At 42.1% G+C, this 12,836-nt stretch overlaps 1 protein-coding gene across 15 annotated transcripts in view; it reads left to right on the top strand.

The window, feature by feature from the left end:
- usp19 (ubiquitin specific peptidase 19) overlaps window positions 1-12,836 on the top strand; it is a 39,498-nt gene that overhangs the window by 22,130 nt on the left and 4,532 nt on the right. For 11 of the 15 annotated variants that reach the window (XM_031794167.1, XM_031794173.1, XM_031794166.1 and 8 more), the window contains 6 exons: window positions 9,930-10,276; window positions 10,428-10,538; window positions 10,694-10,910; window positions 11,077-11,229; window positions 12,029-12,195; window positions 12,448-12,623. In XM_031794167.1, the coding sequence (XP_031650027.1) occupies window positions 9,930-10,276; window positions 10,428-10,538; window positions 10,694-10,910; window positions 11,077-11,229; window positions 12,029-12,195; window positions 12,448-12,623 (1,171 nt within the window). The remainder of the gene's footprint in view (window positions 1-9,929; window positions 10,277-10,427; window positions 10,539-10,693; window positions 10,911-11,076; window positions 11,230-12,028; window positions 12,196-12,447; window positions 12,624-12,836) is intronic. The other 4 variants (XM_031794168.1, XM_031794172.1, XM_031794174.1 and 1 more) reach the window with 1 other exon arrangement.

Below are 12,836 nucleotides of genomic sequence, written 5' to 3' on the forward strand. Positions count from 1 at the left end.
ACACAACAATGCTGTATGTTAGTAGGAGAAGATATGCATCTTTCAAATGAGTTACCAGGGATAGAAAGCACGTCATCGTTGTTAATAGTTGCCAGGGATAGAAAGCGATCCGCATCGTTAAGTTGGAAGAATGGCAGAGAGTTAGACAGTGAAGCGACAGCATTGAAGTTCTGTATGGCAATACATTGTAGAATAAGACAAACTATGAAATAACACACATGCAATCATGTAGTAACCAAAAAAGTGTTAAGGCCAGTCACCATAGGCTAATAGGGATTTATTTTTCTTTATTCTCATCAGACTGAATCTTTACCAGTTGAAAGTATACACAAATACAATATATTATTGTATTACAAGTTTTATGCAAATGAGACAAACTGTCCTTAAATATGCACTAATTTGCTTATTATGGGAATCTGTTTTTAACACATTGCTTCAAGGCAGAATGCTTTTGTGATAAGACAATCAATGGTCAGGCTTTTACAGATCATTTTATCAAAATATTGTCATTTCATGGAATTATTTAAAAAACACTTCATGTATGACTGATGAATATTTTGCATATATTTACACAAAATGACACAATATATTTTTTTTAAAGCCTCGCAAAGTCTGCCTACAGTGGGGCAAAAAAGTATTTAGTCAGCCACCAATTGCACTAGTTCTCCCACTTAAGATGAGAGGCCTGTAATTTTCATCATAGGTACACTTCAACTATGACAGACAAAAGGAGGGAAAAAAATCCAGAAAATCACATTGTAGGATTTTTAATACATTTATTTGCAAATTATGGTGGAAAATAAGTATTTGTTCAATTACAAACAAGCAAGATTTCTGGCTCTCACAGACCTGTAACTTCTTCTTTAAGAGGCTCCTCTGTCCTCCACTCGTTACCTGCATTAATGGCACCTGTTTGAACTTGTTATTAGTATAAAAGACACCTGTCCACAACCTCAAACAGTCACACTCCAAATTCCACTATGGCCAAGACCAAAGAGCTGTCAAAGGACACCAGAAACAAAATTGTAGACCAACACCAGGCTGGGAAGACTGAATCTGCAATAGGTAAGCAGCTTGGTTTGAAGAAATCAACTGTGGGAGCAATTATTAGGAAATGGAAGACATACAAGACTGATAATCTCCCTTGACCTGGGGCTCCATGCAAGATCTCACCCTGTGGGGTCAAAATGATCACAAGAACGGTGAGCAAATATCCCATAACCACGCGGGGGGACCTAGTGAATGACCTGCAGAGAGCTGTGACCAAAGTAACAAAGCCTACCATCAGTAACACATTACGCCGCCAGGGACTCAAATCCTGCAGTGCCAGACGTGTCCCCCTGCTTAAGCCAGCACATGTCCAGGCCCGTCTGAAGTTTGCTAGAGAGCATTTGGATGATCCAGAAGAAGATTGGGAGAATGTCATATGGTCAGATAAAACCTTTTTGGTAAAAACTCAACTCGTTGTGTTTGGAGGACAAAGAATGCTGAGTTGCATCCAAAGAACACCATACCTACTGTGAAGCATGGGGGTGGAAACATCATGCTTTGGGGCTGTTTTTCTGCAAAGGGACCAGGACGACTGATCCGTTTAAAGGAAAGAATGAATGGGACCATGTATCGTGAGATTTTGAGTGAAAACCTCCTTCCATCAGCAAGGGCATTGAAGATGAAATGTGGCTGGGTCTTTCAGCATGACAATGATCCCAAACACACCGCCCGGGCAATGAAGGAGTGGCTTCGTAAGAAGCATTTCAAGGTCCTGGAGTGGCCTAGCCAGTCTCCAGATCTCAACCCTATAGAAAATCTTTGGAGGGAGTTGAAAGTCCGTGTTGTCCAGCAACAGCCCCAAAACATCACTGCTCTAGAAGAGATCTGCATGGAGGAATGGGCCAAAATACCAGCAACAGTGTGTGAAAGACTTACAGAAAACGTTTGACCTCTGTCATTGCCAACAAAGGGTATATAACAAAGTATTGAGAAACTTTTTTATTATTGACCAAATACTTATTTTCCACCATAATTTGCAAATAAATGCATTAAAAATCCTACAATGTGATTTTCTGGATTTTTTTTCTCATTTTGTCTGTCATAGTTGAAGTGTACTTATGATGAAAATTACAGGTCTCATCTTTTTAAGTGGGAGAACTTGCACAATTGGTGGCTGACTAAATACTTTTTTGCCCCACTGTATAAGACCTAAGAACCTGTGTGTGGAATAATGGGAATGTACGTCCAATAAAGATAGGCTAATACAATTCAAATGTACTTTACATAAATATGTCACATTTAATTAAACTCTTATTCATAGATCTTATTCATTCTTATTCACTTCTAAACTGACAAATAAACATCAAATATACCTTTTACAAATACATTGGCACGTTTAATACATTTGTTTCAATCAATAGAGCATATGCTTTGAATGTTGGGCAAATATGAAGTTTTGGGCAAATTCTCATCACTTTGCTCAATTTGTCACATACAAGGATTTTGTATGGCTGTTGAAATGTGCAGAACATTAATTATCTATGCCTGCCCCATATGTAAGGCCCAATGAGTTGTTGCTGGTGACGCTTTACTTGCTTGACTGAGTCATGGGACCTGTTCCTACGCTTGGCACACTCCATTGAAGCAGCATTGGCTCTCACAACTCCTCTCTGATTGCTCCAGTGTCACCAAAGTGCTGTCAATGCACACTTTTATTCATTGCATTTGTTATAGCAGTGACTCCCTCATTGAATGTGGCTACTGCCGTACTGGCTGCTCTGTCATTGCGGGTTTTGCCCACAAAGACAGTTTTGGGGCATCGCGACCATATTACAGAGTTCAGACGTTCATTTACATTCTGGGTTCCTCAATGCTACATTCATTTGAGGACGTTATGATTTGACATCCTATGATATACAGGGACCATTTTCTGTGCAACATCTATAAAAAAAATGGATGGATACGAATGTTTTTGTGATAGGGTGTATATTCACCGTTTTCCATGGCTCGCTGGTACCAGCACCAATGCACAGACCTATCCCGTAGTTGTAAGTGAATCCTCTCTTGTGCCAAGTGCCATCAAAGGATACATTTAATGTCTATGATGGCATTGTCATCCTCCTTCAGCAACTCTGCAATTTTTTTTAATGTATTTTTTTATTTAACCTTTTATTTAACTAGGCAAGTCAGTTAAGAACAAATTCTTATTTACAATGGTAGCCTAGAAATAGTGGGTTAACTGCCTTGTTCAACGACAGATTTGTACCTTTTCAGCTTGGGGATTCGATCTAGCAACCTTTTGTTTACTGGCCCAACGCTCTAACCACTAGGCTACCTGCTGTCTGTCTGGGTCTGATCTGTGTATGCTCTTCTAATTATCTTTGCAGCGCTCTCCATTGACTAGCCCTCTCTGAATCTCTGCAACTAATGTAGGGGGGAACAGTACTCATGTCTGTCAACATTACAGACATAACTGCAGGACTAAATATTAGCATATCAGCATGTATTTACTTTATGTAAAGCTAATTTCTCACTAATCACATTAGTAGGGATGCAAACTAGTCACCTTTTGGCAAAATTCGCCGTTTTGAATCCAAATTATGTGACCTACCTGATTCGTGTAGATCCCATGAGAAAAGTTTGGGGGGGGGGGTTGGATCACTACTGGTTGTAAGCTAACGAGTGATGAGCGTTTGGAGCAGTACAGGCTGTATCTAAGGCTCAGCCAATCGTTTACTTAACAACAGAATGCAGCGGAACAAGTGACTAAAGAGAGAAGAGACAACCAATTTGCTAGTTACACCATCAGAGCGCACTCTGGAAAGACAGCATAGAGTAGAAAGGCAGTTACAGCAGCGCGATCCCTGAATGATAACGAAGAGGTAGGTGAGAAGCCTGACCACGGAGATTGGGGTGAGAAGGTGATGAAGCGTACTTCATGAGCTGTAACTGAAAAACATCTGGCATTTGGAAAGTTTGAGGTGAGGGAGAAAGTGTGGTGGAACAAGTATTAGCATTGTTAAGTATCTTGCTAGCTGGATCTAATTCTCTGTTAGCTAGCCAGATACATTTTGAGCAACATTAGCCAACTCACCTGATCAAATAATTCAGTTTATGGTTTGAAAATGTGCTTGCTAATAAAGCCACACAGCTAACATTAGCTAGCTGAAGTTACAACATCAGATGAGCTAACATTAGTAATCTAACCAATTCGCTATAGTATTAACTGGTATATGACTCCTTGCCGTTCCTCAAGTTATAATGCATTAGTTGCTTACTGGACCCTGGCAATCTGTGTGAAATGTTAACTAGCTAACGAACTAACCACTATCTGTTAACTAACAGTATGTGGTTAATTTTGGGTCATTTTCAGAATGAGAGAATTAGGTGAAAATTTGACGTTGCTTGTTAAACAAGTGGTTTTCCGGGATCAAGTGTAGCTGGTGCTGGGCCTGGCTTAATTAGGGATAGGAGTCCCGCTAGCGGGAGAACTTCCGGTAAAACTGGAGGGCTGGCAATTCAAATAAATAATCATAGAAATTATGGATATTAAACATTTAGGTACATATAAGCGTCTATCGGCTGAAAGCCTAAATTCTTGTTATAATTTAACAGCGCTATCCGATTTACAGTAGCTGTTACAGCGAAAACATGCCATGCGATTGTTTGAGGATGACGCCCCACATTAAAATAATTTTCCACCGGCACAGGGTTCATACATTCACAAATAACGATTTAAATATTCACTTACTTTTTGAAAATCTTCCTCTGATTTATCATCCAAAGGGTCCCAGCTATAACATGTAGTGTCAATTAGTTAGATGAAATCCTTCTTTATATCCCAAAAAGTCCCCTAAACTTTGTTTCAACAAGTCAAAAAATTTAAGTATGTTCAATAGGAAACCGATTTTAGCAGCTGCGGAATTTCTTAATGGCGCCCGCAAACACGAATTTCCAAGACTGTCCTTCTGCTAAACTAATATTTCAAGCCTGAAACCTTGAACATGGACTGCTGACACCCTATGGAAGCCATAGGATGTGCATCCAGGGAGCTAACCTTACTCTTGCATTTCTAAGAGGATGGTCTCCACCCCCCAAAAAATAGATTCTGGTTGGTTTTTCTATTGTTATATTCTCCTACATTATTTTACAATTTCTACAAACTTCAAAGTGTTTTCTTTCCAATGGTACCAATTATATGCATATCCTGGATTCAGGGCCTGAGATACAGGCAGTTTACTTTGGGAAAGTCATTCAGACAGGAAGTGGAGAAAAAAGGGGCCTAGCCCTAAGAAGTTTAAGCTGGATGCCTCTATAGAGGTGAAAGGATCACCACACACTTTCCCTCTTTCTCATTTTTGCTGGCACATTGTAGAACAGATGTCCACAGACAAAGTGTATAATGTGCAGTGTAGCCCAAAGATATTGTTTTTGTTGTGTTGAACTAGACATTAACACGTGTGAGGGGGGGATTATCCACTTTTTAAAACTCTGTGAATGTTATTTTTCCACACGTGTACCCTTGTGCACTTGATCGTTGTCTATAGTGGCCACTATAATAGAGCGAAAATAGAATGCTTGTTAGAATGAGACAATTTATACTTTTAAAATGTTTTTTTTCTTAAGTGCAATATTTATGTGTGGTCAAAAGCGTTATATTGTATTAGGCTGTCATGGCTAACTGCAATATTAGTGTATTGTTTTTTTTTCTTCTCAAGACTTGTGTCATTTGCAGTAAAGTCTAGGCAACAAATATTGGATTGCTTTCTTTAAAATGTTTGTTTTTGAGTTAGGTTCACCTTAACCACTATTTTACACAGACTGATCATGTATATCATATTATTTGTTTAATTAGTTCAAACCTGCACTTCCCCCTAGTAGGGATTTTTTTTGTAGGGATGTTTCAGCGCAAAAATAAGGGGGTCACCTTTTTGGGCGCTCACCAGTTTGCATCCCTGCATTAGGCTTCAGCCCTATGACACTGTAGGCCTATGTGACAGTCACATTGTATAGTTTGTTTTCCTATCACTCTGTTTTTATTAACTTTGAATAGATTTGCTGGAGCAAGGAAATAAATATTATGTCTACACAGCAAGTCACCTGACAATAATGGACCACTCTCCTGTTGTATTTACCGGTCACTCTCCTCCCATTTCTCTCATATGAGCTGAGACGCAAGGAAGGAATCCCTAGGACTTTGCTTATTTTCATCAGCGCTGCATAACCAAGTCCAAGTTTGTGGGCTAGAAGAACCATCCTCACATATTTATAATGCTACATCTCCCCTGGAGCACTCCTGAAGCCTGGAGGAAGTGTAAACACTCCTCCTAAATGTATCACGATCAACTTCAGTCTGCACATTCTATCATGACAGAATTACAGAATCACTGGTTGGTGAAGTCTATGGTGATTTTCAGTCCAGTGTTTAGACACTTAGGGCAGATCAAATCATGTACAAGTTGATTTATTTGAGATGTGGAATAAAAGCCACTGTTGCCTGTCTGGTTGATCGCTGCTAGTTGTCATCTTCATCTCAACTCATTTGCATCTCAATGCGTTTCTGCGGTCTACTTCCATTTTCCTCCTCTACCTGTACTGCCACTGCCTCAATTAGCCGATCAGGCAAATTTTTTCCTTTCATTAACTGCTTTTCTGACATTGGCTAACGGAGCGAGCCTATTTTTATTCACATACTGTAGGTATATTCTTTGAGATTTTGTCTCTCTTTACGTTGATTCTTCTTCACGGAGGAACCAATCAGGTTGCCGGATAGGGTTTTTGAATACCAGTAACCAATCGGACGACAGGATTTTCTTTTTTTTTCTTTTTTATGAACAACCAATCAATACAGGAAGTACATGTGGGAACACAAGTGTGTGTGTATATATAAATAATAAACAAAGGACAATTGGGCTAGGAGGTACAATATCACATTACACAAGGACCTAATGTCAGGAAATTACTCAGCACGACGCACTACGTCTACAAAGGATATAGCCATGTATGGACTAGTTAATGCTATGCTCCGCTAAACAAGCTTTTGAATGATATGATTCAACATGGAGAGTTTTATTAAAAAAAATTGTAGTTGAAGTTCCACATGAAACATGCTATCAAGAACGACGTATAAGGTAGGTGTAGTTGACAGAGTTGAGAGAAAATTATACAAATAAAGTATTTATATACATTTATTTGTACATTTTATGGAAGTTATAGTTGCAAAATATTTCAATCTGAAAATTGACAGATGGAAGCAAAATCAGTTTTTTTCCAAAGTAGCCACCCTTTGCCTTGGTGACAGCTTTGCACACTCTTGGCATTCTCTCAACCAGCTTCACTTGGAATGCTCTTCTAACAGTCTTGAAGGAGTTCCCACATATGCTGAGCACTCGTTGGCTGCTTTTCCTTCACTCAGCAGTCCAATATCCCAAACGATCTCAATTTGGTCAGGTGATTGTGGAGGCCAGGTGATCTGATGCAGCACTCATCACTCTCCTCCTTGGTCAAATAGCCCTTACACAGCCTGGAGGTGTGTTGAGTCATTGTCCTGTTGAAAAACAAATGATAGTCTCACTAAGCGCAAACCAGGTGGGATGGCAGAATGCTGTGGTAGCCATGCTGGTTCAGAGAATGCCAAGAGTGTGCAAAGCTGTCATCAAGGCAAATGGTGGCTACTGTGAAGCATCTCAAATATAAAATATATTTACATCTAACACTTTTTTTTTGGTCACTACATTATTTTTATTTCCTAGTTTTGATGTATTCACTATTATTCTACAATGTAGAAAAAATATTGAAAAACCCTTGAATGAGTAGTTGTGTCCAAACTTTTGACTCTAGTGTATATAAAAAATAAAAATAATTGTCTGGAATTGTTAATTTTCTACTCCATATTTAACCAATTGTTTTGGTACCAAACTACTTCCATATATACTTCCATTAAATGTTTTAACTGGTAAATCCATATAAAAAATGTATTGGTCACATACACATATTCAGCAGGTTTTATTGCAGATATATCGAAGCGCTGGTGTTCCAAGCTCCAACAGTGCAGTAGTATCTAACAATGCACATCTCAAAGTAAAAGAAAAAAACATGAATTAAGAAATACATAAATATTAGGACGAGTAATATTGGAGTGGCATTGACTAGAATACAGTAAATACATATGAAGGAGTAAAACAGTATGTAAACATTATTTAAGTGACCAGTGATTCCATGTCTATATACTTAGGGCAGTACCCTTAAAGGTGCAGGGTTGAGTAACTGGTTGGTAGCTGGCTAGTGATGGCTATTTAACAGTCTGATGGGCTTAAGATATGGGCTGTTTTTCAGTCTCTTGGCTCCAGCTTTGATGCACCCGTTCTGACCTCGCCTTCTGGGTGAGAAGGCCGTGACTCGAGTGGTTGATCTTTTTTGCCTTCCTGTGACATCGGGTGCTGCAGGTAGTTTGCCCCCGGTGATGCGTTGGACAGACGTACCACCCTCTGCAGAACCTTGTGTTTGCGGGCAGTGCAGTTGCAGTACCAGGTGGTGATATAGCCGACAGGATGCTGTCAATGGTGCATCTGTAAAAGTTTGTGAGGGTCTTAGGGGCTACGGTGAATTTCTTCAGCCTCCAGAGGTTAGAGGTGCTGTTGTGTGTTCTTTACCACACTGTTTGTGTGAGTGGACCATTTCAGATTGTCAGGGATGTGTACGTCACGGAAGCGTTCCACATTTTCCACTGCGGTCCCATCGATGTGGACAGGGGGGTGCTCCCTCTGCTGTTTTGTTGGCGTTGAGTGAGGTTATTTTCCTGGCACTACACTCCCAGGGCCCTCACCTCCTCCCTGTAGGCTGTCTCATCATTGTTGGAAATCAGGCCTGCTACTATTGTGTCGTCTGCAAACTTGACGATTGAGTTGGAGGTGTGCTTGGCCACACAGTAATGGGTGAACAGGGAGTACAGGAGGGGGCCCCTGTGTTGAGGATCAGCGAAGTGGAGGTGTTGTTTCCCCGTCAGGAAGTCCAGGACCCATTTGTGCAGGGCGGGGTTCAGACCTTGGGCGCCAAGCTTAATGATGAGCTTGGAGGGTAGTATGGTGTTGAATGTTGAGCTATAGTCCATGAACAGCGTTCTTGTCCAGATGGGATAGGGCAGTGGGATGGCGATTGCGTAGTCTTTGGATCTATTGGGGCGGTATGCAAATTGAAGTGGGTCTATGGAGTAAGGTAGAGGTGATATGATCCTTGCCTCTCAAAGCACTTCATGATGACAGAGGGGAGTACTATGGGGCGATAGTCATTTAGTTGAGTTACCTTTGCTTTCTTGGGTACAGGAACAGTGGTGGACATTTTGAAGTGGGGACAGCAGACTGGGATAGGAAGAGATTGAATATGTCCGTAAACACTCCGATGGCTTACTCAAGTCGGCCACGGAGAATGACCGCCCACAGTCCTCGGGAGCGGGCCTCGTCGGTGGCACTGTGTTTTCATCAAAGCGGGCAAAGAATGTGTTTAGCTTGTCTAGGAGGAAGACGTCGGAGTCTGCGACGTGTCTGGTTTTCCCTTTGTAATCTGTGGTACAAGGCTACCTTCAGATGAGTTTTGTGAGACTTTAGGGGTCCTAAAGCAAAACAACCGACATGTACGCGCGTTCATCAGTCTCAGATTTCCATAGAGGGGTCTTATTAGGTTGATTGGCGGTACCGTTTTTAGATGAGCCCATACAAAAACATACCTCTAGCTTAATCAGACATATTTTTATCATGCTAATTAGATTTCAGCGGGGGCATGGAGGTCAACTCTAGGTGGTTAAATAATGTTTAAACTGCCATTTTTTTCATTAACATTTTTAAATTTGTCACATCCCTAGTCAATACAACATGTTAATTTCGTCATTGTTGGACTGTCACTGATTCCTATGTTCACACCCCTTTCCCCATCTCTCTGTGTAGGTATTCAGTGAACGTGTTCCAGCCTCCCTTCCAGTCTGGCAGAACGTCCCCAGAGGGCACCCAGTGCCGTGTTGACCTCCCCCCTCCAGCAGAGACCCCTGATGGTGTGGGGCCAGGGGATGAAGCTAGGGGCGGTGGGGTGGGGGACTCTGATCAGGAGAGCCCCTTTCTGGTCCCTGAGTCTCCATTAGAAACAGCCCAGGCTTCAGCACACCCAGCCGGAGATACAGACGCCCTCTCCACCCGCACCATAGACTCTGGCTTCTCTGAGCCCTCCTCCTGTTCCCAGGACCCCGAGGGAGAGAAGGAGACCTCCTGTGAGAAGGCTGTCAGGCCAGAAGGTAAAGGCAAGCATAGTCTGTCATTGAGTTATCGATAATATTGTTTTTAACTTCCACTTTTTCCATGCGATTTTTCACCTGACCATAGATATCTTTCATTGTTTAATCCCGTCACTCTGTGATTTGTGACTGTGTTTTCTACTGTTTGTGTGTCTAGCTGCAGTTACAGGCTACCAGCAACCATCAGAATCTGCGTCCAGCCACGCTTCTCAGTTCTACATCTCCATCCTCGACTCCAACAGCAAGGAGCAGAAACTGGAGGAAAGGGGTAAGACAAGGGCCTGATAGGTCACTATCCCATACCCATCCTTTACCCCTAATGTAAGACAAAGCAGAAACGCATTGATCTGCTGTGTATTATTCAACATTATTCCTTTTACAATATGTATTATTCAGTGTTTGTCATGTCTTTCCCTCCTCCAGAAGAGGCTGTTCTGGACCTCCCTGACGAATCCACCCTGGCACTAGTGTGGAAGAACAACGAGCGTCTCAAGGAGTATGTGCTGGTCCGGTCCAAGGAGCTGGACTTTAAGGAGGACCCTGGGTCGGTCAGTGAGACGGCCAGGGCTGGACACTTCACCCTGGAGCAGTGCCTTAACCTCTTCACTAGGCCTGAGGTGCTGGCACCAGAGGAGGCATGGTAGGAACCTCACACACATATCAACATAGCTTTCAACATACACTAACACGTGCACATACTCAAATGTGGCCCTACAGTCATTGTTCTCTTACTGATTTCGCAATTGTTTTGATGGATTACAAAGCTAACAGGAACTCTCCCGCTCCTCGCTCTCGCTCTCTCTCAGGTACTGTCCAAAGTGCCAGCAGCACAGGGAAGCATCCAAGCAGCTGCTGCTGTGGCGTCTGCCCAACGTCCTCATCATCCAGCTCAAGCGCTTCTCCTTCCGCAGCTTCATCTGGAGGGACAAGATCAACGACATGGTCGACTTCCCTGTCAGGTAAAAATGACATACACAGACGTTAAGGGTCAGTTCACCCAAATAACAAAATCCTCATTGGTTTCTTTTTTATTTATTTTATTTAACCTTTATTTAACCAGGAAGGGCTCATTGAGATTAAAATCTATTTTTCAAGAGCGCCCTGGCCAAGATAGGCGGCACCAAGTCATTACAAAAGATTACAGACAGACAACATGAAAAACTACAAGTAATCGAGTATAAAGCAAATTAAAAACATTGACCGGTCAGGGAATCAGCCTCAAAATCCTTCATCAGTGATTTAAAAACACCAATCGGGACAAGTTCTTACCCTGTAATCTATGGACAAGGTATTACAGCAATCCATGCTTTGGTTTAGTTTTCTGGCACTGTTTCCACACGCTAACGTTTTAGCATTTGTGGCGCAAATCCCATTCAAGCCGTGGGACTGCTACTAGCATTTTTTGCTCATGTCTAAATCATCCAAAAGTGTCTCATTGATTGTGGAGAGATTATTTGAACATAATGCATAAAAAATGCTCATATCTGTCCCATTACTTGAATGGGATTTGTGCCACAAATGCTAAAATGTTAGCACGTGGAAACGGTGCCAGGGAAAAAACTAAACCAAAGCATGGATTGCTGTCATACCTTGTCCATAGATTACAGGGTAAGAAACCGATATATAATTGTGTAATTTGGGTGAACTATCCCTTAAATATATCACACCCTTTATACTACCCTTCACACCACTTGATGACTTGGGTTGAATTCCCTCAAATACGACAAGGTTTTCACGGCATGTTTTCTTGTCTTTCAGGAACCTGGACCTCAGTAAGTTCTGTATTGGTCAGAAGGATGACATGCAGCAGCCGCCAATCTATGACCTCTATGCTGTCATTAATCACTACGGGGGTATGATCGGAGGTCACTACACAGCCTACGCACGCCTGCCCAGTGCCCAGAACAGCCAGCGCAGTGATGTCGGTGAGTGGTTGACTGAAATAGGCTTCACATTAGTATACACTGAGAATACAACAAATTCTCAGTGTATACTCAGACCAGGTGAGGGATACTCAGACCACCTGTTAAATCCACTTAAATCAGTGTCGATGAAGGGGAGGAGACAGGTTAAAGAAGGATTTTTAAGCCTTGAGACATGAAGGGGCAAGACAATCGGGGGGGGGGGGGGGGGGGGGGCTAAACTCAACTCAACTCCTCGTCCTTTCTCTTTCCCAGGCTGGCGTCTGTTTGATGACAGCACAGTGACGACAGTTGAGGAGAACCAGGTGGTGACACGCTACGCCTACGTGCTGTTCTACCGCCGCCGCAACTCCCCCGTGGAACGACCACCTCGCTTCCTAGGGCCCCTCGGGGTCGAGTCCCCCACCGCTGCAGGAGCCACCGCCAGCCAGGTGAGAATTCCCATCTTTACCTTTCAGAGACCCCTCCCCAGGATCCATTATATGGTGGTAGGAGGAAAGCATCTTCAAGGTGTAGTGCAGCAGGAGTATATTCAATTAAACCTTCTTGGGGTATATTATCATTTTTTCCCAACAATTTTTATTACATGTTCACCACTTGAGTAAGAAATGTAGTACTGTGTTAATCTATTCCTCTTCATGGGG

This window comes from Oncorhynchus kisutch, linkage group LG17 (assembly GCF_002021735.2).
Source record: "Oncorhynchus kisutch isolate 150728-3 linkage group LG17, Okis_V2, whole genome shotgun sequence".
In the NCBI taxonomy this organism is placed as follows: Eukaryota; Metazoa; Chordata; class Actinopteri; order Salmoniformes; family Salmonidae; genus Oncorhynchus; species Oncorhynchus kisutch.